At 37.5% G+C, this 24,182-nt stretch overlaps 2 protein-coding genes across 5 annotated transcripts; both read left to right on the top strand.

Moving 5' to 3' along the window:
• Positions 1 to 561: 561 nt before the first annotated feature.
• Positions 562 to 13,777, top strand: LOC133639559 (dnaJ homolog subfamily B member 14-like). 3 transcript variants are annotated; one of them, XM_062032963.1, is made up of 9 exons: positions 562 to 786; positions 3,974 to 4,151; positions 8,411 to 8,556; positions 8,627 to 8,815; positions 11,315 to 11,400; positions 11,471 to 11,580; positions 11,646 to 11,818; positions 13,098 to 13,218; positions 13,535 to 13,777. In XM_062032963.1, the coding sequence occupies exons 1-9, from the start codon at positions 654 to 656 to the stop codon at positions 13,656 to 13,658; spliced, it is 1,260 nt and encodes a 419-aa protein (XP_061888947.1). In that variant the 5' UTR covers positions 562 to 653; the 3' UTR covers positions 13,659 to 13,777. The 3 variants fall into 3 exon arrangements, with proteins under 3 accessions (XP_061888947.1, XP_061888948.1, XP_061888949.1); XM_062032964.1 differs by having other exon boundaries at positions 563 to 786; positions 13,457 to 13,685; XM_062032965.1 differs by having other exon boundaries at positions 563 to 786; positions 13,098 to 13,685.
• Positions 13,778 to 15,211: 1,434 nt separating this feature from the next.
• LOC133639800 (group XIIA secretory phospholipase A2-like) lies at positions 15,212 to 21,432 on the top strand. Of its 2 annotated transcripts, XM_062033412.1 has the most exons (5): positions 15,212 to 15,572; positions 15,807 to 15,883; positions 18,950 to 19,115; positions 20,616 to 20,716; positions 20,795 to 21,432. In XM_062033412.1, exons 1-5 carry the CDS (start codon positions 15,365 to 15,367, stop codon positions 20,801 to 20,803), a joined length of 561 nt encoding a protein of 186 aa, XP_061889396.1. In that variant the 5' UTR covers positions 15,212 to 15,364; the 3' UTR covers positions 20,804 to 21,432. The 2 variants fall into 2 exon arrangements, with proteins under 2 accessions (XP_061889396.1, XP_061889395.1); XM_062033411.1 differs by having other exon boundaries at positions 20,616 to 21,432.
• The last annotated feature ends 2,750 nt before the right edge of the window (positions 21,433 to 24,182 follow it).

Genomic DNA, 24,182 nt, shown 5'->3' with positions numbered 1-24,182 from the left:
TATATATATATATATATATATATATATATATATATATATATATATATATATATATACATATATACACATATATAGACACATACATATATAGACATATATTACTAAATCGATTTCCGTATCGGCAACTTCAAAACAACGAATCGTTGTTTATAGGAATCGTTACACCCCTAATAATAAACAATTCATTGACTAATATATTATTATATGTATATATGTTATATAATATGAATATAATACATATTGTGTTGTCTGTCTAATTGTAATAAATGCAGACGAGGCTCACAGTGTGCTCATAAACACCGTCATGGCGACACACCGGGGGCTACCACGCATGCTCGTCACAACTGCTGCATGCTGGGTATTGTAGTTCGAATATTCCCTAGCTCATAACATCACACATATTATACATACTGTACATTACGTAATATTTATGATTAATCCCTAAATAAAATAAATGTCTATATAAATTAAGCAGTTTTATTATCTCATGTACTATTTAATAAATAATATATATTGGCTAACACTTCTCTGACAGTGTCAACCAAAAGAGAGGATGGTGATACGGGTGTACCTAATGTAGTGGCCAACGAGTAGGTGATCACGTGGTGTGTCAGCTGACCCAGCCGGGCAGGAAGGAAGGAGGAGGAAAGAAGATGGAAGGAAACAGGGACGAGGCTGACAAATGTGTCAACATCGCCGCCAAAGCCATAGATGCTGGGGACAAGGAGAAGGCGCTCAAGTTCCTCCGTAAAGCGGAGAAGCTCTTCCCGACACACCGCGCTAAAGGTAGGCAGGCCGGCGTTGTCGCTCCTCCACTGGGGCCAACATAGCCGCGGAGTGACACAGGAAGATGGTGGGCATTGTTTAGTAGTTCCTAGGAAGATTTCAACACGTTTTGTTTGGGACATTACTCCGCCTTTTTTCACGGTTGGCGTACAACTAATAAAACATGCCACGCCGGAAGTACAACTAATAAAACATGCCAGGCCGGAAGTGGCTCGTAAGCTAAACAGCTAGCTAAACTAAGCTGTACCCAGACAGCTAGACTATCCACGCCGGGCGTGTTTGCATATATATATATATTTAATTGTGTCGTTGTTAGGCAATGTCATAATAGAGCAATTTGTGGTCAAAATGTCAAGCTGGAAGATGTAATTATCCAGCGTAGTAAGCACCTGCTTTGCTAACGTGAAACGTCACAGCTCCGCCCTGACACATTTGTGACGTCATCTTCTTGCAGCCACTTTTCAAGTGAGGGCGGCTACTGCTCATACTTGCCAACCTTGAGACCTCAGAATTAGGGAGATGTTCAAAAGGCCCGCTGGGGGGGTGTATATATATATATATATATATATATATATATATATATATATATATATATATATATATTAGGGGTGTAACGGTACACAAACATTTGGGTTCAGTACGTACCTCGGTTTAGAGGTCACCATTCGGTTCATTTTCGGTACAGTAAGAAAACAACAAAATATACATTTTTGGGTTATTTATTTACCAAATTTGCAAAATCTTCCACCAAAAATATTTTTCTTAGTGTAATATTTGATGTGAAGTAATGGGAACCTTGGATAGGTCAATAATTCATAATAACATTGATTTTGATTCAATATTATGTTTTGAGCAATGACAGTTTGAAAGAAAAAAAACAGCTTTGTTTTATTAGTCAACATTGCAACTTTTTCTAAATTACATTTAAGCTTTTTTATTTGACTTTTGTTATGTTTTTGTTTATTTGAATAGTATTTTTAGAATGTGCCGTGGGCCTTTAAAACATTAGCTGTGGGCCGCAAATGGCCTCCGGGGCACACTTTTGACACCCCTGCTATAGATAATACAAAATTAAATGTGATAAATCTATGGATAAAAAGCAGAGCCTGGCGACGCATGCACGTTTATCATAACTCTCTCTCTCTCTCTGCCCCCCCCCTCACCAATGCCGCTGTTTGTTTTGTTTTTAACCCCTTCTTAACCCTGAACGTACATTGAAAATACACGCAACCCTAACTCCAAATGCCGGACATTTGAGGCATTTAAGAAACTCCGCCCTGACAGCTCCGCAAAAGAGGACATGTCCGGTGAAAAGAGGACGTATGGTCAGTCTATCCTAGCCCGTTAGCTGCTAGCATGCCGTGTGTTGTGCCTCGGTGTGCATTGTTTACACAACGTGCGTTACGCTACTTAATATGTCCGTGTGGAAACTCGTTCGGTACACCTCCGAACCAAACCCCCGTACCAAAGCGGTTCAATACAAATACACGTACCGTTACACCCCTACTTTACATGGATGGGTGCTAACTGGACAGGGATGCTCGGGTCGTTTCAGTCGCTAGCAACAATACGTCCTAGTTCGGTGGTCATGTCATGTTTTGACTCTATGCTATCCTTCTGTGGTGGCGTCATTAAATAACACCAAAGACAAAGCACCTGTGCTAGGGCTAAAAATCTAAATCCCGTTTGATTGAACCTTGTACTTTGATTTTGGTTGATGCACAATTGTTTTCACTCTTAACTCGACTCATTCTTTAAAATATGTGTTTACTTGTGAATAGGGATGATGTTTGTTAAGAAATTATCGATTTCGATGCCATTATCGAATCCTCTTATCGAACCGATTCCAATCAATTCTCTTATCGAATCCAGATAGGTTTTTGTATATGGAGAAAAACACACAATACTTGGTTTAACAAAAGCTCCCTTTTTATTTTTTAAGAAAAAAATACAATAAAATAAATAAATAAATATTGACTGTTGTTACCCCAAAAACATTTTTAATAAAATAAATATATATTGACTGTTAGTGCCCCTTTAAGTGGGCCACCTAAGAAAAATACATGCAGGGAAAATCCTGCATTCATTTGTATTGTACAGCACTTTACATTTGAAACAAATCTCAGAGTGATGGTGTTGTTTACTTGTTGCTCCATTACATGTCAGCAAAATACAATTATTAACCTACTTGTATTACGTAGTCTGTGTTCACCAAGTTGAAGGGGAGGAGATTTTCACCATCATTCTCGTTATCTTGCGAGTAATGTTGTTACTCTCCTCCTCACTCATCTTGCTGCGCTCTGCGTTATACCTCGCCATGGTAAATGGTTACACCTCGCCATGGTAAATGGTTATACCTCGCCATGGTAAATGGTTATACCTCGCCATGGTAAATGGTTATACCTCGCCATGGTAAATGGGTTAACAAACACTGCCCTGGTCACTCTGGCTGTCATGAATGTCATCATCTGAAATAGGATATCGTTAACATTATCTTAATTCACATCTTGCAAGCACTAGTTTATTAGACAGGTGTAGGCTACAAGATACCGTTAACGTTATCAGACACATACAAAAAGGCTAACGTTAATGTTACCGTTAGCCACTGACTATGCTTAGGTTACTGCAGTCCTGGTTGACATAAGAGGTAACGTTATTTATATATATATATATATATATATATATATATATATATATATATATATATATATATATATATATATATATATATATATATATATATATATATATATATATATATATATATATATATATATATATATATATATATATGTCCAGCTACTCAGCCAAATCATATTGTTGACGTAGATGATCATATCTGCTGTACAGATTTACTTTAGAAAAGCAAAGTGTTGTATATTTCTTTTGTTGCCCTATTTGTATTTGACTTTATTAAATGTTTGGGTAGAATTTTATTCAACAGAACCAGTTCTTTTAAGTAATATAAAAATGTATACAGCTGTTAGTCTATTTATGGAGAAATGTAGTTAATCATAGAACTGGCTCTATGTTATTAAAAAAAAGTATTAATTGAATCAAATCATTACCTCAAAGAAATGAATGGAATCATGTGGTGCTGAAAGAGTCACAGCCCTAGTAGAAGTGTATAAAATAACTTTATTTTATTGAATGAAATGAGATAATGGTGTTTTCACATTACTTTCAGCCTTGTTGGCAGCTTTAACCAAGAACGGGAGCTCGGCGGCGAACGGAGCGCATCGCAGACGGGCCGCAGACAATGCGGCGAACGGAGGCGCACAAGCGGGTAAAGACCGCACGCACGAGTCTGGCGGAGGCGAGTCATCGAAGGGGTTCACGCAAGATCAGGTGGAAGGCGTTCAAAGGTGAGCAGCCTGGTTAGCGGTTAAAACGTTCCCTGTGACCACACACACTATTATTGTTTTGGCCAGCTCATGTCATTAAGATTAAATGTGTTGTTTTTATCCTGAGATTGAATGGCTTTCATTGGTAGACAGCCACCACCAGAGGGAGCTGTTTGTTCAGACAGGTAAACAGGAAGAGACATGAGGGCATAGAAAGCGTTTATCAATTATACGTTTGTATATATTCCTACAGAGGGAAAGTGAATTGAGTGAGGGTGAAATTACAATGTTTAAGGCCTTTCTAGTCAGCATTGTTATGTAAGCACAGCTGTTACCATGGGAACCCCCTGTGCGGTGGGTAGGGAGGGAGGTTAAATACTGTATGTTACACTGGGGAAACTGCATGCTACACAGCACATTGATGCTTTTACACTAAAGACAGAATGCACCACTTGGAATGACACAATCTAACACCCACACCAACATTATATTGTGCAGTTTTATACTACACAGTTTCACCTTTGCTGCACTTTAGACTCTTTAATAGGTTTCTAACTTGTTCCGCTTCAGGGAGTGACAAGAGAAGAAGACAACAGTAGACTAGCGTTAGGGCCATAAAACGATATTAATATAAGTGGCGAGAGACACGTAATTCATATCAATAAAAAATGCGTTTGGTCAAACATTCAATAATATTTTTTTCTTCTGTGTCAGAAGAAAACCGAAGTTGTGAAGCAAGGTTTGTTGCATGAACAAAGGCGCTCGCTCTCTGGTAACCTAGCAACGCAGGAAGTGATCACTGATTAGTGGGAGTGACACGCAAACAGCCAATCGGGTCACAGTACCAACTATCAAGTTTGCTTGCACCATCTTGTTGTCTCACGGTTTATTCTTTGCATGGATTCAGAAGACAACACAAAAATGAGTTCTGGAGAGAGCGAATAAATTGTGGATAAAACAGGAAAAGTCACCTCAGCAGTATGGCAGTTTTTTTTTTTAAATTTCCAAACGTACCGTAGTCAGACCATTGGGACCACCTTTGCTGCGCACATCTGACCACACCTGTAATTAGGCATGTAGATCCCTAGGATTTTATCAATACCGATATCGGTATTCCTTATCGATACCGGTATTCATTGCTACTCTTATCGATATCATATATATACGTATATATATATATATATATATATGTGTATATATGTACTTTCTGCTCCGCCGCTCCCAGTCTGTGGAACACTCTCCCTGACCACCTGAGGGCACCACAGACTGTGGATGCTTTGAAAAAGGGCTTAAAAACCCTTCTTTTAAAAAAAGCCTTTTTATATATATATATATATATATATATATATATATATATATGCATACTAGTTTTAGCTATTTGGCTGTTTTAGTTTTTATTTTTTTAATTTTTTTTTATTATCTTTTTATTTTATTATTTTTTTAATACTGTAGCACTTTGAGGCTTTTTACTCAATGTAAAATGCTTTTTTTTTTAACAAATAAAAATCTATTATTATTATTATGTGTAATTTGTGTAAACAAAGATGTGAAATATAATTTCTATAAGCATTTTGATTCGCACAAGAGGTTGTGCACCAGCAACATTATATAATAATATATCACAGCAGCAAAGTGTTTTATCTACACCTGCTTTTTAGGTTTTAAACAAGTCAGCCATGTGTGCAGTGCGGTGTTATGTCATCATCTTGTATAGACCACACAGATCCATCACTGTGTTTATATTCATCACAATTACACTCAGTACTGCATATCCATCTATTTTCTACCGCTTGTCCCTATAATGACATTCAAAATATTAGTAATTAAATCATAAAGTAACAAAAATATTAATGTATGGTATTCATGTTTATTCGCTGACCTTTTAACATGATATCACTTATATGATATAAATCAATACAATTGATTAATGTGTTAACTGGGTGTGCTTTTTGTAACAATATTGTTATTCGTGTTCATGTTCATGTTGGCCTATTTGAGTGGCAGACAGGAAGACAGTGTTTACAGCCACCAACATATACTGTATGTGTCTGGGTTGTGTGTGAAATATATCAACAAAACGACCCCGTGATTATTTAAATTTCATCTTTTTTGAGTGGATTAATATTGGCCTGTGGATTACCGGATCGTTGAGAGGACGGTCGAGTTGATGAAGCATGATGTAATGCGGTCGTGAGTTAAGTGACATTCACTTAAAAGTGACACTAACTCTTATTATTCGTGCATGAATTTGAGGACTAGGAGAAAATATTGTTGTGTTACAAACGTTTGTGTGGTGTTGCTTCCTTATTTGTGATTATTCCAAGATGATTATAATCTACCTTTTGTCTTGAAGTGAATGTGAGTTATATTTCGACGGTCAGCTAGATAAAAAAAATACCGATAGCAGCATCCCTAGCTGTAACCCTAATGTTTGGTCTCAGAGGTGGTTTGGTTACAGTTGAGTTGTTCAGATAATAATTAGTTTTGTTGTGTTCCTTGCTAAAAGCACCACAACGGCAGGACAGGCTTGACTCTACTTTATTCAAGATCCACAACAAAGCAACACATCTCGCTTTTTTCCAACCCTCGTCCGTTCCATATTCGGGTATATGGAAACAAAAGGTAGGAACTTAAGTGCAGGACTGTATAAATAAAATAAATTACAGAATATAACAAATGTGCCACTTTACAATAATATTAGTTTGGTCCAATAGTATTTCAATAATAATCACCGCATAACAAATGACTTTACATACCTAAATAGAAATAACAGACCAAAAGTATTGTTACAAATCCATAACTTGGCACCGCCACTAAACCTGCAGAAAATTGTTCTTCTCAACTTTTCACACTTTGCACTATTTTGTTACACTGTATTAAGCAATTCTTACACATTCCTTATTTTTGCACCTCCATTTAAAGAAGTTATTGTGAAGTTTCTGATGTGATTTTAGTTGGGGTGTAATGGTACACAAACATTTCGGTTCGGTACGTACCTCGGTTTAGAGGTCACGGTTCGGTTCATTTTCGGTACAGTAAGAAAACAACAAAATATACATTTTTTGGTTATTTATTCACCAAATGTGTAAAGAATGGCATAACGTACATATACACACAGGGTCCATTGTCAGGGTTAATGTGGTCAACATATATACAATAAAAACTAAATAAGATAAGGCTCAGAATGGTTTCTTAACAAAACCTTTCTACATATAAAGTGCTTTTTTTGATTGATTGATTGAGACTTTTATTAGTAGATTGCACAGTACAGTACATATTCCCTACAATTGACCACTAAATGGTAACACCCCAATAAGTTTTTCAACTTGTTTAAGTCGGGGTCCACGTTAATCAACATTAAACTGCCTCAAGTTGTTGCTCAGATTAAATAAAATGACAAAACTTTTCTTCTACATATAAAAAGTGCAACATTAAACAGTTTCAAGTCAACTCAGCCTCAGATTAACTTTTATTTCCCCCCCAGCCTGGCTAACTTGGCAGTAAGAGGATATATGGGCTCATTGTTCTTCCACCATAGAAGTGGGTCAAAATCTAGTTTTTAATGCAATATGGTCTTAAATCTGCTGCTATAAAAACATTTGTTATTGCTTTAGCCCTGCCTGACTCGCCGAGGAGAGGCTGCTTGAATGCGGTGGTGACGCTTCAAATGGGTTAGCATGTTTGACGTGTTGTCAGAAGCAGCTGCTGAACAATGTCGGCAAACCTCCGTCCTCCATTGTTGTATCGCGCAGCCAAAGTCTTCCCAAACGGGAGATCTTAACGAGGCAGGAGGGTCTTCCAGCTCTGGCTTTTTACATGTTGTCCTAGCCCGGTCGCTGCTAGCATGCCGTGTGTTGTGCCTCGGTGTGCATTGTTTACACAACGTGCGTTACGCTACTTAATATGTCCGTGTGGAAACTCGTTCAATACACCTCCGAACCGAACCGGAACCCACGTACCGAAACGGTTCAATACAAATACACGTACCGTTACACCCCTAGATTTTAGAATATTGTTTACATTAAGTGCTTTCCATGGTTGTGTTGGCATTTCCTTCTCTTTCTCCCTTTATAGCTGAGGGCGCTATAATTAGACAAAGGTTACATTTCAAATACAAATGTTTACATTTAACATATTTTTCTCCTGTTCTTTATTTACCACAGGTCATAAAAATAAAAATAATAATGGATATCGACCAATATAAAACAGTTATCGTGATTCCGTTTTCAGCCACATCGCCCAGCCCTAATTGGCCTAACCCTTCTTTGTTTTTCCGTCAGAATAAAGCGCTGCAAAGACTACTATGAAGTGCTCGGTGTCAGCAAAGAGGCCAGTGATGAGGAGCTCAAGAAGGCCTACAGAAAACTGGCCCTCAAGTTCCACCCAGACAAGAACCAAGCTCCTGGAGCGACGGAGGCCTTTAAAAGTACATCTTTTCTCCTGGATGATATCGTATATGATGTCAAACCGGCATTGTAACAAGCGTGTCCCCGCAGAGATCGGTAACGCATACGCCGTGCTGAGCAACCCGGCCAAACGACGGCAGTATGACGTCACTGGAGGGGAGGAGCCAAGCGGGGCAGGCCACTCTCCCGGCAACGGTTTTGACTTCCACAGAGGCTTCGAGGCTGACATCACACCTGAGGACCTCTTCAACATGTTCTTTGGAGGAGGATTCCCTTCATGTGAGGAAACATTACGGAATAACAGCTGAGAAATCTGATTGGACGAATGCCGATCCAGTTTATTTATTTTATGGTATTATTACTTTAAAAAATGGTTTAAGAATTATTTGAATGGAGTATTAAATGTAATACTGTAACATTGAGTCTGGCTAATCAAAAAACATTAAGGGCAGAATTAAAATAAACATTGGTAAGGCTGGGCGATATGGCCTTTTATTAATATCTGGATATTTTTAGGCCATAGATTTTTAGGCCGATACACGATATATATGTGGATATTTTGCCTTAGCCTTGAATGAACACTTGATGCATATAATCACAGCAGTATGATGATTCTATGTGTCTACATTCAAACATTCTTCTTCATTAATATATGCTAATTTTAAACTTTCATGCAGAGAGGGAAATCCCAACTAAAAGTGTATTTATTAAACAGTTATTAAGCAGTGGCACAAACATTCATGTCATTTCAAAACAAAGTGCAAGATTGTCAGAGACATTTTAAAACAAGCTATTAGTGCAACTTTTGTGCATGATGTCACTAAGATGACATATCAAAACAACACTCAATTAAAGTGCACTTTTTGTACAGAACGCCACTACAATAGTTTAAAACAAATAAAGTGCACTTTAGTGCATGATGTCACACAAGATATTTCAAGAAGTGTCAAATAAAAATGAGCTGCATAATAGGACATCAAATAGTGTATGTCCTTCACTATGTGGTAGGTTCCTGCGGACGTTATCTCCGTCTGTTGTTGACTATTTGTTTCATACGGTGTTGATGTGGAAATGGTTGCTCCGGCATTTTGTGGGTGTGGCACCGAACGGAGATGTTGACATGCGGAGTTTCAAGCACTCTTCATTCTCTAGCGGGTGACTTTTCAAATGATGCTACAAATTGGTAGTGCTGCTCCTTTTTGTAGCAACGCTTTTGTCGCATACTTGACATATTACGGTTGTCTGTTCAACATCTTCCCGCTTGAAGCCAAACCACCGCCAGACAAAGCACCCCGTGCTGTTTTTCTTGGGAATTAATTATTGTTCCCTCATTTGTTACCAGATTTGCACCTTCTTTATCTCGCATTACCACTCACACCACTCCGCTAGCATCTCAGCTAACTTTACCCATGCCGCTACCTCTCTGCTCGGCGAGGGCGTATGACGTTGCACGATATAGTCATTTTCTATATCACACAGAGACAATCCTGCGATACATTGAGTATATTCGATATATCGCCCAGCCCTATTTAATGGTAATAAATGGCCATTTTAATTATAAAAAGATATATGTATATAATTAGTGAAGTGAATTACGGTGTTTCCCACACATTCATTTATTTGTGGCGGCCCGCCACGAAAGAATTACGTCCGCCACAAATAAAAAATTAATTATTTTTTTTAAATTTTTTTGTCCTGTCCAGCTTCTCAGGTAAATCATATAGTTGATGTAGATGCCCATATCGGCTGTTCACATTTACTTTACAAAAGAGAAGTGTAGGATACTTCTCTTGTTGCCTTATTTGTATTTGACCACTACTGTTTTCTGTTTATTTGTTACTGACTGTGGCAGGACACCTCTGCCTCTGTTTCACTTTATGTTGCTGGTAAATAATATGCTTGTAGTAGTAGGCTAAAGTTAAATTATTTAGTATGCACTAATTAAAGGGGCAGAGCCATTTTAGCTTTTATATTTTATAAGATATATTTTTTGTAAGAACCACAATTAATAAATATATTTCAGTGAATAACTTATTGTTCAAATCTGTATATAAAAATGTACATAAAGTGTTGTAATTATATTGTAAAATGGATGTTTCAAACAAAACTGTTATTATTAATTAGTAAGTATACATTTTTTGAGCCTTTTTAGAGAAAATCATATCATTGTAGTAAATTATGCAAATTACTCGATGATGTCATTGTGACCACGCCCATAGCCCCGCCCCCACCGCCACAGGTATCTTGGCAGTTTATGGGAAACACTGAATTATATAGCGCTTTTCTCTAGTGACTCAAAACGCCTTTACATAGTGAAACCCAATATCTAAGTTACATTTAAAGCAGTGTGGGTGGCACTGGGAGCAGGTGGGTAAAGTGTCTTGCCCAAGGACACAACGGCAGTGACTAGGGGATCGAACCTGGAACCCTCAAGTTGCTGGCACGGCCACTCTACCAACCGAGCTACACCGCCCCACATTAAAAGAATTGAAATTGTTATATTATAATGAAGTAGCATTCAATCGATTCTAACATGTTTTTTATAGTTATTTTAAATGCATAATGCTTGATAATTCTATACTGCTATATTTGTATGGTAAATGGGAGCTTATCGAAGAAGTAATGTTGTCCCACTGCTTTTAGGCATGTCAATTGTATTGTAATTGTTGATTAAGTTTGCTGATTTGTCAATGATTGTGTTTTGTTCATTTAGTCTCAGACATACCAAAGAAAATAATGCAAACTAAAAAGTGTGAATGCACATCTGTCCTCGTGCAGCGAGCGCGCACACCTTCACCAACGGCAGGACGAGCTACAGCCATCACGCAGACCAGCGACAAGAGAGGACAGAAGAAAGAGGAGATGTAAGTGAATGGATTGTGTGTTTTTGCACATACTGTCAACGCTGCAAACTGCTTTTTTTTGTTTCTTCAGGGTGGTTTCTCAATGTTCATTCAGCTGATGCCCATCGTAGTCCTGATCTTGGTGTCAATACTCAGCCAGATGATGGTTTCTCCTCTTCCCTACAGCCTGTACTCTCGACCGTAGGTGGACGCACACACACTTTAATTATGTATGCACTGGATTGACTCCATAAATCATTTTTCAGCTCCACGGGTCAGACCATTAAGCGGCAGACGGAAAACCTGCACGTGTATTACTATGTCAACAAAGATTTCAAGTCTGAATATAAAGGATCTGCGTTGCAGCAGATCGAGAAAAACCTGGAGGAAGACTACGTGTCCAATGTGAGGAGTAACTGTTGGAAGGAGAGACAGACAAGTGAGTGATCTTAAGCCTCTTTCACACAGAGAGCCATCAAAATAACTACATGACAGTAGATTAGTCCGCCTTTGTCAAACAATTCAATGTAAGTATTGCTTTCAACTAGGGGTGTAACGCTACACAAACATTTGGGTTCGGTACGTACCTCGGTTTAGAGGTCACGGTTTGGTTTAGTAAGAAAACAACAAAATATACATTTTTGGGTTATTTGTTTACCAAATTTGAAAAATCTTCCACCAAAAATATTTTTCTTAGTGTAATATTTGATGTGAAGTAATGGGAACCTTGCAAAGGTCAATAATTCATAATAACATTGATTTTGATTCAATATTATGTTTTGAGCAATGACAGTTTGAAAGAAAAAAACAAACCGCTTCGTTTTATTAGTCAACATTGCAACTTTTTCTAAATGACATTTAACTTTTAAGCTTGCCAAATACTCTCATCAGTGAAGCATGTTTAATTTAAACAGTGACATTTCTAACAATTAGGAAGGTTTGTGTCAAGTCGTCGGTCTCCTACAGAAAATATAACAAAAAATAAATGTTTTTTGTATTGCTCCATTTGTAGTGTAATAATGCTCATTGTCATTTCTGTATTATTTTTTATTTTCGCTAACTGCTTATTTGCTATTACTTTTACCATCATATTTGTACATGTTGTATTTGCTGATGTTGCTCTATTGTTGTTGTTGTTGTTGTTGTTGTCTCTCTGTCTAATCCCCCTCCTGTCCCCACAATTCCCCCCTCTGTCTTCCTTTTTTTCCTCTTTCTATCCCCTCCTGCTCCGGCCCGGCTGCACCAAATGATAATATAAATACATTTAATAAAGTCAAATACAAGTAAGGCAACAAGAGAAGTATCCTACACTTCTCTTTTGTAAAGTCAATGTGAACAGCCTATATGGGCATCTACATCTGCTATATGATTTGCCTGAGAAGCTGGACAGGACAAAAAAAAAAAAAATAAATAAAATAAAAAATAAATGTTTTTCTTAATCTTTTTCCATTTTCACACATCTCTGAAAGAGGTACAGGTAGCAACAAGGGCGGTACTAAAGAGCCGCGGGTCTGGTTTAGTGTGATGGGGCTCTTCAGGAGTCTAATAATAATATCCGGGAGGAGCTGGACGAAGAAAAAAATAAATATTAATAATAGATTAATTTTATTAAAGACCAAAATAGGGCCACATAAAGCCTACATGATTATTATCCATCACTATGATTTGTTTTAATGTATCTTTTCATGTCTGATGTTTTGGTGGTTGTTTTCCTCCAGAAACAGACCTGTTGTATGCCGCCAAGGTGTACAGAGACGAGCGCATGCGCAAGAAGGCCGAGCTCATGACAATGGACAACTGCAAGGAGCTAGACAGACTAAATAGCCTCTTTAGAGGCGGGTGAGTTAGTCTCCAAGACACTGTTAGATCTTTTAAATATATATGAATAGATGTGTACGTTCATGTTTTTTAAGAAATGACCTTTACACTAGGTGCAATCACAAAATAAAAACCCTATTGAAATAATGTAGCTCTAATGTTGGAAGTTTAAAAATTCCCTCTTCATGTTCGCCTCACATTTAAAGAAGAAATGAACATTCCGGAGAAAAACTATTTTTTTCCCATTCTCCTGGTGCAGAAAGGATGCTTGATTATAAGCTGTGTGCTTGTAGTAGTGAACACATCCACTTCCTTGTTGTTTAAAACCACCAATCAGCTTACAGCATGACCCGCTTGAAGACATCATCAGTTTGGACGGAGTGTGGTTTAGCCACACCTGTGGAATGGATGAAGAACACTGGATCAGAACAGAGGAGAAATCCTCTCATTGCTACAAATGAACTTATTGATGCAGATGTACATTTTCATGTTTGAATGTTGGAAGTTTATGCAGTTATTTAAATAATTATAGAAGATACTGATTTTCTTCAATGCTCGCTTATCATTGAAATAAAGTAATATTATTATTATTGCCTGGGGGTGTTTCTCGCTGCCTGCTATTGTTGATTCAATTATTCTGTATTTAGTAATGAAAGTGTACACTACATTTGTTCTTCATTTTCACATTTACATTCCCATTATTTGAAACATGTTTAATTATATCACTAGGCGTCTGATGAAGAGAGTATCATTTATGCAATTGTTTTTGTTTTTATTTGATTTTTATTTGATTATATAGATATATCTATCTATGTATGTATATATATATATATATATATATATATATATATATATATATATATATATATATATATATATTTTTTAAATCTTTATTTTTAATGTTCACCATACAAGTACAAAAACATTACAATACAGCAGCAGGGGGGTTGTAAACTCAAAGTAACTATAGTAGAATGCAAAATATATATATTTAGCAATGTGTAAAGCCATAGGCTCACACAAGTTCCGTAAATAGTCCAAATTTGGAACACAGCATCATAGTTTTCACAGCTTTTTGGTTGTTAGAGGTAGAAAGCGTTTTAAAGTAAAGATCCAATTCTTTTTTAAAAGCACAAAAAAACAGGTCGGGTATTGAGGAATGTACATTTATGAATATAAAACCAATAGTATAATGAGGTTGCAAAAGTAAAATTATATTTGATTAGATTTTTTTTTTTTTTTTTTTTCTAAAACCTTTATAACATTCAACATTTACATACAATCAAGTAAATAATAATAATCAAAACAAGTACAGAAACAGTACAAAACAGCGCCAGGGGTTTTTAAACCCAATAAAGCAACTAAAGAAGAATGCAATATATATATATATATATATATATATATATATATATATATATATATATATATATATATATATATATATATATGTGTGTGTTTGTGTGTGTGTGTGTGTGTGTGTGTGTGTGTGTGTGTGTGTGTGTGTGTGTGTAAAGTAAAGTTCTAATTCTTTTTTAAAAGCACAGAAAATCAGGTCGGGTATTGAGAAACATACATTTATGAATATAAAACCAATAGTATAATGATGTTGCGAAGGTAAAATTATATTTGATGGTATGTATATATATATATATTTATATAATGTATATATTTGTATTTTATAAACCTTTATTTATAAATTGCAACATTATTTGATATATATATATTTTATTTTTTTGTTTTTTTAGTCTTTGTTTTTTTTTTTTTATTGTTGTGTCCACACGGTGGCGTTAGCGAACCTTCATGAAAAATCAGTTTATACATATTTGCAATGTTTATTTAAAAAAAAAAAAAAGGGTTTGTTTTTTTAACATTTGGGCAAGGTTTTTTTTATTTTATTTTATTTTTTCAACTTTTATTTATACATTTTATTTGATGATATTTTCTTCACGAAAAAAACGAAACCGGATGGAAGCACTGCACACGTGACAGCTTCGACGTCAAGTCGTTGGCTTACCGGGAGTCACGTGACTGCTCCCAACCCGGAAATGAACGCCGTACACTTCCGGTGCCGAGAGAAGGAAAACAGTCGAAATGTCGCCAAGACGACGTCAAACTGCCTTTTAATAATTCCCTTCGTACTCTTTTTGTTTTTCTACCTAAGTGGGCCATGCTAACAACTAGCTGCTGCCATGTGGTTGTCCTCCTGGTCGTGTTCTCGCGTGTGTCAGCCTGCGGACAACAAGCGGAGACTCCCGACTGGAGAATGACTCTTAAAACTATCCGTAATGGCATCCATAAGATAGACACCTATCTTAATGCGGCGCTAGACTTGTTTGGCGGCGACGACGGCTTGTGTCATTACCGTTGTAGCGACGGTAAGATAACATTTTAATATCTATTTTTAATGTCACTACGTTGGCGACTGTCAGGTCACGTGACTCTGCCATCAACCAATCATTGTCTAAATACTTATTATAACGATGACGACATTTGCCAGTGAGGGTTAAAAAAAAAAAGGCAATAAAGCTCCCTAAATGGAGTAGTGTTGGTACATTGCGTCTTTATCTCCAACACGCAGATAACAATTCACCTTTGCTCCTCTCTGCCAGGTTACAAGGCGGCGCCTCGGCCCGGGTACAAGCCGCCGCCACCCAACGGCTGTGGAACGCCGCTCTTTGGATTCCAGGTACCATAATAAGCCATACTTGCCAACCCTCCCGATTTTCCCGGGAGACTCCCGAATTTCAGTGCCTCTCCCGGGGCAACTATTCTCCCGAATTTCTCCCGATTTTCAACAACAATGTTAAGGGCGTGCCGTGATGGCACTGCCTTTAGCGTCCTCTACAACCTGTCCACGCGTCCACTTTCACACCATACAAACAGCGTGCCGGCACAGTCACTTCTGCATACACACAAAAGTGAATACTTGGTCAACAGCCATACAGGTCACACTGAGGGTGGTCGTATAAACAACTTTAACACTGTTACAAATATGCGCAGGGCCGGCCCGTGGCATAGGCCGTATAGGCAAATGCTAAGGGCGCCGTCCATCAGGGGGCGCCACGCCAGTGCCACAAATGTTGGAGAAAAAAAGAAAAAAAAAGTTGGTACTATTATTTCTAAATACAAAAAATAATCCCACGTTAATTAAAATGCAAAGTAAAGCCTATTTAATATAAATATTATTTGTTACAACATTACGCCCCATCCCCCCGCACGGTGCGCCCCCTCCCTTCCCGTATCATGACTCTTACCACATCAAAAAATCAACACAAAATGTCAAAACGGCCAAAACTGTCAGGTGCCCAGGGAAGAAAAAATAGAAAAGAAGAGGAGGAGAAACGAGAAAAAGACAGAGGTAGCAGGTAGGTAACGTTAGCCTACATGAAATTATTTGTCTGTTACAGAATGTGATAGTAACCTGGCTTTTTAGCATTAAGCTAATGTTACATGATTCAGCAATTGCTAATCAATAAATTGCTAGTTCTGTTTTAACGTCGGGTTAATATTGTGGAGGGGGTTAAATTATGGAAAATAATAATGTAACGTTAGGTAATTACAGTACTCCCACCTTACATTCCTCAGGGACATTTGTATTAGATCTTTTAAGCAGGTGTTTTTTGTTTACATTGTTATTGCCGTCTGGTTAGCTAATGTTTGCCCTGCAGGTAATAGTCACTTTTCCACCCCTTTATATATTAGGTATAGTTGTAAGCCTAGTTGTTAAAGTGCACATCATTAATGTTAATTAAGCAATATCACATGAGAGGGAATGCTGTTTTTTAATTTGAGCACTGCTGTGATTCGGTTAAAGATAATCATAACATAACATTCTCATATATGTTAATTTGCTTTAAGTAAAAAAAAAGGTCAAAGACAAAGCTATTTGGTTTCTTGTGAGTATATACACTTCACTGCCGATGTGGGGGGGCGCCACCTAAATCTTGCCTAGGGCGCCAGATTGGTTAGGGCCAGGCCTGAATATGCGCCACACTGTGAACCCACACCAAACAAGAATGACAAACACATTTCGGGAGAACATCCGCACCGTAACACACAGGGGTGTAACGGTACGTGTATTTGTATTGAACCGTTTCGGTAAGGGGGTTCCGGTTCGGTTCGGAGGTGTACCGAACGAGTTTCCACCCGGACATATTAAGTAGCGTAACGCACGTTGTGTAAACAATGCACACCGAGGCACAACACACGGCATGCTAGCAGCTAACGGGCTAGGATAGACTGACCATACGTCCTCTTTTCACCGGACATGTCCTCTTTTGCGGAGCTGTCAGGGCGGAGTTTCTTAAATGCCTCAAATGTCCGGCATTTGGAGTTAGGGTTGCGTGTATTTTCAATGTACGTTCAGGGTTAAGAAGGGGTTAAAAACAAAACAAACAGCAGCATTGGTGAGGGAGGGGCAGAGACAGAGAGAGAGAGAGAGTTATGATAAACGCGCATGCGTCGCCAGGCTCTGCTTTTTATCCATAGATTTATCACATTTAATTTTTTATTATCTATAGCAGGGGTGTCAAAAGTGTGCCCCGGAGGCCATTTGCGGCCCACAGCTAATGTTTTAAAGGCCCACGGCACATTCTAAAAATACTATTCAAATAAACAAAAACATAACAAAAGTGAAATAAAAAAGCTTAAAGGTTAAATGTCATTTAGAAAAAGTTGCAATGTTGACTAATAAAACAAAGCTGTTTTTTTTTCTTTCGCTCAAAACATAATATTGAATCAAAATCAATGTTATTATGAATTATTGACCTATCCAAGGTTCCCATTACTTCACATCAAATATTACACTAAGAAAAATGTTTTTGGTGGAAGATTTTGCAAATTTGATAAATAAATAACCCAAAAATGTATATTTTGTTGTTTTCTTACTGTACCGAAAATGAACCGAACCGTGACCTCTAAACCCAGGTACGTACCGAACCGAAATTTTTGTGTACTGTTACACCCCTACCGTTACATAAACACAACTGAACAAATACCCAGAATCCCTTACATCTCTAACTCTTCCGGGCTACAATATACACCCCCACTACCACCAAACCCCCCCCCCCCCCCCCATCCCGCCCACGGTGAAGTGTCTCTCTCTTTACTAGCTTCGTTGAAACATGTTGCTTTTGTAGCTGTTTCAGCAGATTTGAATTGCTGTTTTGGACAGTAGATAGGGTCTCTGATCCAAGACACAACTTACATTTAACTAAAATGTTCTTTTCTTTGTGCTCGACAAAAGAAAAGTAGACAGAATATCTCCATGTTAAGAACCTCGACTTCGGCTCCGCCATGATGTCTTGTTGTTGGTAAACACAGACACATTCATTTCCTACCACTTGTCCCTCGTAATGTGTACAAAATAATAGGTGTATAAATGACACAATATGTTACTGCATAGACTAATTAGGAGTCTTTGTTTGTTTACTTACTACTAAAAGACAAGTTGTCTAGTATGTTCACTCTTTTATTTAAGGACAAACTTGCAATAATAAACATATGTTTCATGAATTAATTTGTTTTGTTAAAATAAAGACAATAATTACGTACATTTTTGTGGTCCCCTTTATTTAGAAAAGTACAGAAATACTTTTGGTACCGCTACCAAAATATTGGTATGGGTACAACACTAATACACACACACCGAGCACCCACTGGCAGAAATGTAGATGGGTGCCTATCCCAGGTGCCCCCGCCACTCAACCGCAATAATGAGGAACTTGTGATGTTTCCTGCGTTGTCCTCCCAGATGGACGTGGGCTTCCCCTCCATGACCAAATGCTGCAACCAGCACGACCGTTGCTATGACACCTGCGGCCGAGACAAGCACGACTGTGACGAGCAGTTCCAGGAGTGCCTGGAGACCATTTGCAGGAACGTGCAGAGGACTCTGGGATTGGCCCAAAGTGTCCAAGGTTTGATATTTGCTACCTTTTGTTCATTTTCTCTTTCTACTGCAGCCCGTTGAGGCAGCAACCTTTCTATTAGTAGGACAAACTCCACTAAGACCTCTATGTAGGAGACAACTTTGGGATGCTAGCTCGCTCATTGCCAGCTAGTGCACCAATCGCTATCTGCCAGGATAGCGTGCTGATTGCTAGCTGCCATTTAGAGCGCTGATAGCCATGTGTATGTAAGAGTAGCCATGAGTACTGGTGCGTCCTCCAAGGGAATCTAAGTTACTTGTCAATCCCAAGTTCTTTCGATGACATACTGTATATACTGAGTAAGAAGGACCTTCAAGACAGAATTGGAATATTTTGTAGTTTATTCCAAAGCTTTGGGAGATCAACTTAATCAATACATTGGTATCGGCTGCTCTAGTTGATCTCTCATTCAAACAGGAAGAGACAACTTTTTGAATACGCAAACAGCCCCCACCCTCTACAGAAAGGAATACAGGCTCATTGTTCTACTACAGATAAGATATAAGGGAGTACTCCAACTCCTACATTCCAAGTCTTCAAGGTAACACAAACAGTTTACTTGCAGACATAAAATGAAAAAATAGAAAGAGTACAAATGGAAAAACACTAGCTGCTTTAAACATGACTATGAATAAAGAAATAACTCTTAAACATATATATGCATTCTCCACAGTACTTTTTCAGCACATTTAACATTACCGCGATAATAATAACCGGGTTCATTTTAGTAACAATAACTGCAGTACCAAATTCTTACGTCCCAAGAGACAACTAATAAAAAGTAGCACAATTTGACTGCTATTTGAGAAAAATGAATTAAAAGTTCAAACACTTCAACCATTTTTGAGAAAATAGATAACAAGTTGCAGAATTTGACCAATAAATTAGAGAAAACCAAAGGTCGCACAATTTGACAACTAATTTTGAGAAAAATAAATAAAAAGTTGCACAATTTGACAGCTCTTTTTTTGAAAGGACGATTCCAAAGTGCCACAATTTGACCACTGCCATCTTAAAAAGCAATAACAAGTCTTATGATGTGCTCACTACCGTAACAGGTGGAGAAAACCATTAACAAGACACATTTATTACCAAATCTGTGTCATATGTGTTTTATGTTGCACGATTGCACCAAGAAAAAGTCCTAGTTTGTGAACCCGTTCTCAAACAATGGCAATAAAACTATTCTGATTTATCCACTATTGGTTGAGAAAACGCAAAATTGCACTATTTAGCTGCTGGTTTTGTAAAATTACGAAAAGGTTGCAAAATGTCTCTATTTGGGGGGGGGATTATAAAAAACAACTTTTGACATCACTGTGGATAAATGTGTTCTCCTGCTGTATTGCTTGACGTGTCCAGCAGAGGGTGCAATTGGCCTTTTTTTCCCCCCCATTGAAATTGCCAGTTCAATGTTGAGCACAAGCCTGTGTAAGTTGTAATCTACACAGCACTAAATGCACTTTTCTTCTGTATGTTTGCGGTCAGCGTGCGAGTCGGCTGTAACGCTGCTGTTTGACGCCGTGATGCATTTGGGATGCAAACCTTACCTGGACAGCCAGCGGGACTCTTGCATATGTCAGTACGAGGTGAAGAAGGAGCTGTGATAACAAGCGTGTGGAGGAAATTGGGACAAATTCCTGATATGTTTTGTTTTTTTTCCTCAGGGATACTAGAGTCACATGTTTTCTAAGACACAGGACTTTATGAATATTCTTAGCCTCCATTAATAGCCTGTAAATAATTTCATATGCATTTATTAATTTATTGTCTTTTCACTGTTTAATAGGCTGGTCCAACTGGTGGGTGAACCACACATTTAAACATTTTAGACGTTAAATGCAAGGCTGCCCCACTTATTAAAACCTGGAACCTTGGCAATAATAGACTTCATCATTTTTGCAAAAAATATTTTCTTAACTGAATGTTGTTTGATGAAAAAAAGCCATTTTGGGCGTAATTTGAACCCTATTTGAAATGATAGCTGCAATAGCAAAAATAGTGTCTGCTTGGTTTCTAAATGCAAAGCAAGTTTTCCATCTGTTTGTTGAAATATAAAATGATAGAAATTCAATGAAGGGCCAAAGTGTTTACCAGTTAGTAGCACCACCTTGAAGGCAGCCGTAACTGCAAACTGGGCCTACAATTAAATTGAAGGCAACTGATTATAACTGAGAAAATATTGAAATTATCATTTTATTTATGATGTTCTAATTGGTTAGGAAAAAATGCACAATTGAAGTAAGGAAACTGTTTCTTGCCAAAACCTGCATTGAAATGTCATTAAAATGAACAATTAATGTATTGATGATTGTCAAGAGTTTTTTTGTTATTCTTTATTTGCCAGCTACACGCGACAGATTAGTTTTTTTTCAAGCTCTAAAGAAAAACTAACTACTCAAACGAAAGAATGTTTCCTGCATTTCCTTTACATCGGAAAATATTTATTATAAAACACTTAATATTTTCAAGAATAAGATCGCAGTTCTCCAACTTTTCCCACCAAGTACTCCCTCATAAAAAACTTGGCTCTCCAAGTCCCACCATAATAAACAACATTAACATACAGTAGTTTAGTAGGCCTATGGGTTCATTAAAAACAAGCTAAAGGTTTTATTTAACAAGTATACTCAATATTTATTCAACAAGTATACTCAATATTTATTTAACAAGTATACTCAATATGTTTAACAAGTATACTCAATATGTTTGGCCTCTGTAACATTACTGCACTGCAAAAAGTGAAATCTAAGTAAGATAAAATATCTCAAATGAGGGTGATATTTGCTTATTTTCTGTCTGATAAGATCATTCTTCTCACTAAGCAGATTTGATGTTAGTGTTTTACTTGTTTTAAGTGTTTTGCTCCTAAATGATGTCAGTAAGATATTACAGCTTGTTGCTGAGATTTGATGAGCTATATTGAGTAAAACATGCTTGAAACTAGAATATCAACTGTTGTGTCATCAACACTCACAAGTAGAAAACTACTTTTTTAAAGTCATCATTTCTTACTTCAAGCATGAAAAAAAAAATGATGCGGAGCGCATATCATTATGTCAAGATAATGGCCCTAGCATTTACTTCATTTAAGAATATTTTTCAACATATTGAGCAAAATAGTCTCTTTTTTTTTCTACCAAGAAAAGTGCACTTGTTATTAGTGAGAATATACTTATTTTAAGCTATTTTTGGCTTCATTGAGGTTAGCTAATTTAACTTGTTTTGTAAAGTCTTGACAAGCCGAGTGTTTTTGTTCTATTGGCAGATAATTTTGCTTAGTTCAAATAAAATATATCTAATTGTTTTTCTTTCTTGTTTTTGAACACTGACTTTTTGCAGTGTGTACACCAGAGTTAGGCAAATATTTTGACTCGGGGGGGGCACATTGAAAGAAAAAATGTGTCTGAGGGCCCAATGTGTATGCGTGTAAAAATGATATATACACATTTAGCTGTAAAAATCTGCTGTACACTATATGTGTTTGGCTCCCTTTTTTCCAGGAACACTAATACCAAAAGTCACAATGTCCCATAGAATTCTAAAAAAGTTATGACAGACCACCTCAAAAAAACAGAATTGAATTTTACAGGTTTTTTTACTGCATGATACACCCAAAATGTACATTAAAATAAAGTGTGATTGACAATATTAACTATGAACAATAAAACACTGAATATTAACAACATATGAACGTCGCTCCTCTTTTACTTCTCAGACCAGCTCCTGCATCAACATCTTTTACAATCAAGCAAAACACAACAAAAATGTCAAAAAAACCAGCTAAGTATGAATGCAAAGGGAAATAAACACCTACAATATGATATATTCTCACTTTTATGCAGAAATTTGTTGTAAAAATCTGTTTCTGACACATGTGTTTGGGGCTGGCTGCTCTGAAAACAAGCCCCGCCCACTCTGCTTTGTTCCTGGTCTGAGTTGCAGTGACATAAGACCCAAAAGCGCAGATTTCAACCCTTGAAATACTTTTTATTGTTCAAGACTTCCGGTCATTTAAAAACCGCACTGCACATCATAATGGCGGCGACAGTTTTGATTTTAAAGATCTAAAAAAATGACACATCCTCCACATGGAGAGGAACCAGATGAGGGGGTTCGGGCATCTGGTCAGGATGCCACCCGAACGCCTCCCTAGGGAGGTGTTTAGGGCACGTCCGACCGGTAGGAGGCCACGGGGAAGACCCAGGACACGTTGTGAAGACTATGTCTCCCGGCTGGCCTGGGAACGCCTCGGGATCCCCCGGGAGGAGCTGGACGAAGTGGCTGGGGAGAGGGAAGTCTGGGCTTCCCTGCTTAGGCTGCTGCCCCCGCAACCCGACCTTGGATAAGCGGAAGAAGATGGATGGATGGTCTAAAAAAATGATGTAGAAAGTCAGGTGGGCCGGATTGAAAATCTTAGGGGGCCCAATCTAAATGTGGCCCACAGGCCGTATTTTGCCCAGGTCTGCTGTTCACTGTTTGAATATAGAAGAATAAAACACTGTACTTTAATCAAGTGATGATTTGACATACCATATCAAAATACTCTTAGACATCTTTTTCCGTACATGTGCAATATGAGTATCACTCCTAAAAATCTAAGTTCAGAAACCCTTTCAATATCAATTCCATCAGTTTGATCGTTTCCTCCCTTTTCCTTTTACAAAAAATCATAAATGTTGTTTTTTTTCACATTTAACAATAATTTATTGACATCAAACCATCTCTTAAGTTGAATCATTTCCTGTTCAATAATGTTTGATAATGCTTTTAAGTCATGTCCCGAACTATAAAAGTTGGTGTCGTCCGCAAATAATACACATTTCGATAACTTTGATACCTCACATATATCATTAATATATCAAATAAACCATTTTGGTCCCAAAACCGAACCTTGTGGGATTCCACATTCAATCCTCATTTGTTGAGATGTATTACCCACAAAATCCACAAACTCTTATCTATTATGTAAATAACTTCTTAGCCAGTGTAAAACTACTCCTCTCACACCAAATGAATGCAACTTGGACAATAATATAGAACGATCTATAGCAG

Source organism: Entelurus aequoreus, linkage group LG22, assembly GCF_033978785.1.
Source record: "Entelurus aequoreus isolate RoL-2023_Sb linkage group LG22, RoL_Eaeq_v1.1, whole genome shotgun sequence".
Classification (NCBI taxonomy): Eukaryota; Metazoa; Chordata; class Actinopteri; order Syngnathiformes; family Syngnathidae; genus Entelurus; species Entelurus aequoreus.
Note: the sequence above shows the minus strand (reverse complement) of the source record. Positions and strands in the feature narration are given on the sequence as shown.

Coding starts and splice junctions, on each gene's coding strand:
- LOC133639559 (XM_062032963.1), top strand. CDS start 654: ATGGAAGGAAACAGGGACGAGGCTGACAAATGTGTCAACATCGCCGCC. Junction 787..3,973: donor CCCGACACACCGCGCTAAAG/GTAGGCAGGCCG, acceptor CATTACTTTCAG/CCTTGTTGGCAGCTTTAACC. Junction 8,557..8,626: donor AGCGACGGAGGCCTTTAAAA/GTACATCTTTTC, acceptor GTGTCCCCGCAG/AGATCGGTAACGCATACGCC.
- LOC133639800 (XM_062033411.1), top strand. CDS start 15,365: ATGCTAACAACTAGCTGCTGCCATGTGGTTGTCCTCCTGGTCGTGTTC. Junction 15,573..15,806: donor TCATTACCGTTGTAGCGACG/GTAAGATAACAT, acceptor CCTCTCTGCCAG/GTTACAAGGCGGCGCCTCGG. Junction 19,116..20,615: donor ATTGGCCCAAAGTGTCCAAG/GTTTGATATTTG, acceptor GTTTGCGGTCAG/CGTGCGAGTCGGCTGTAACG.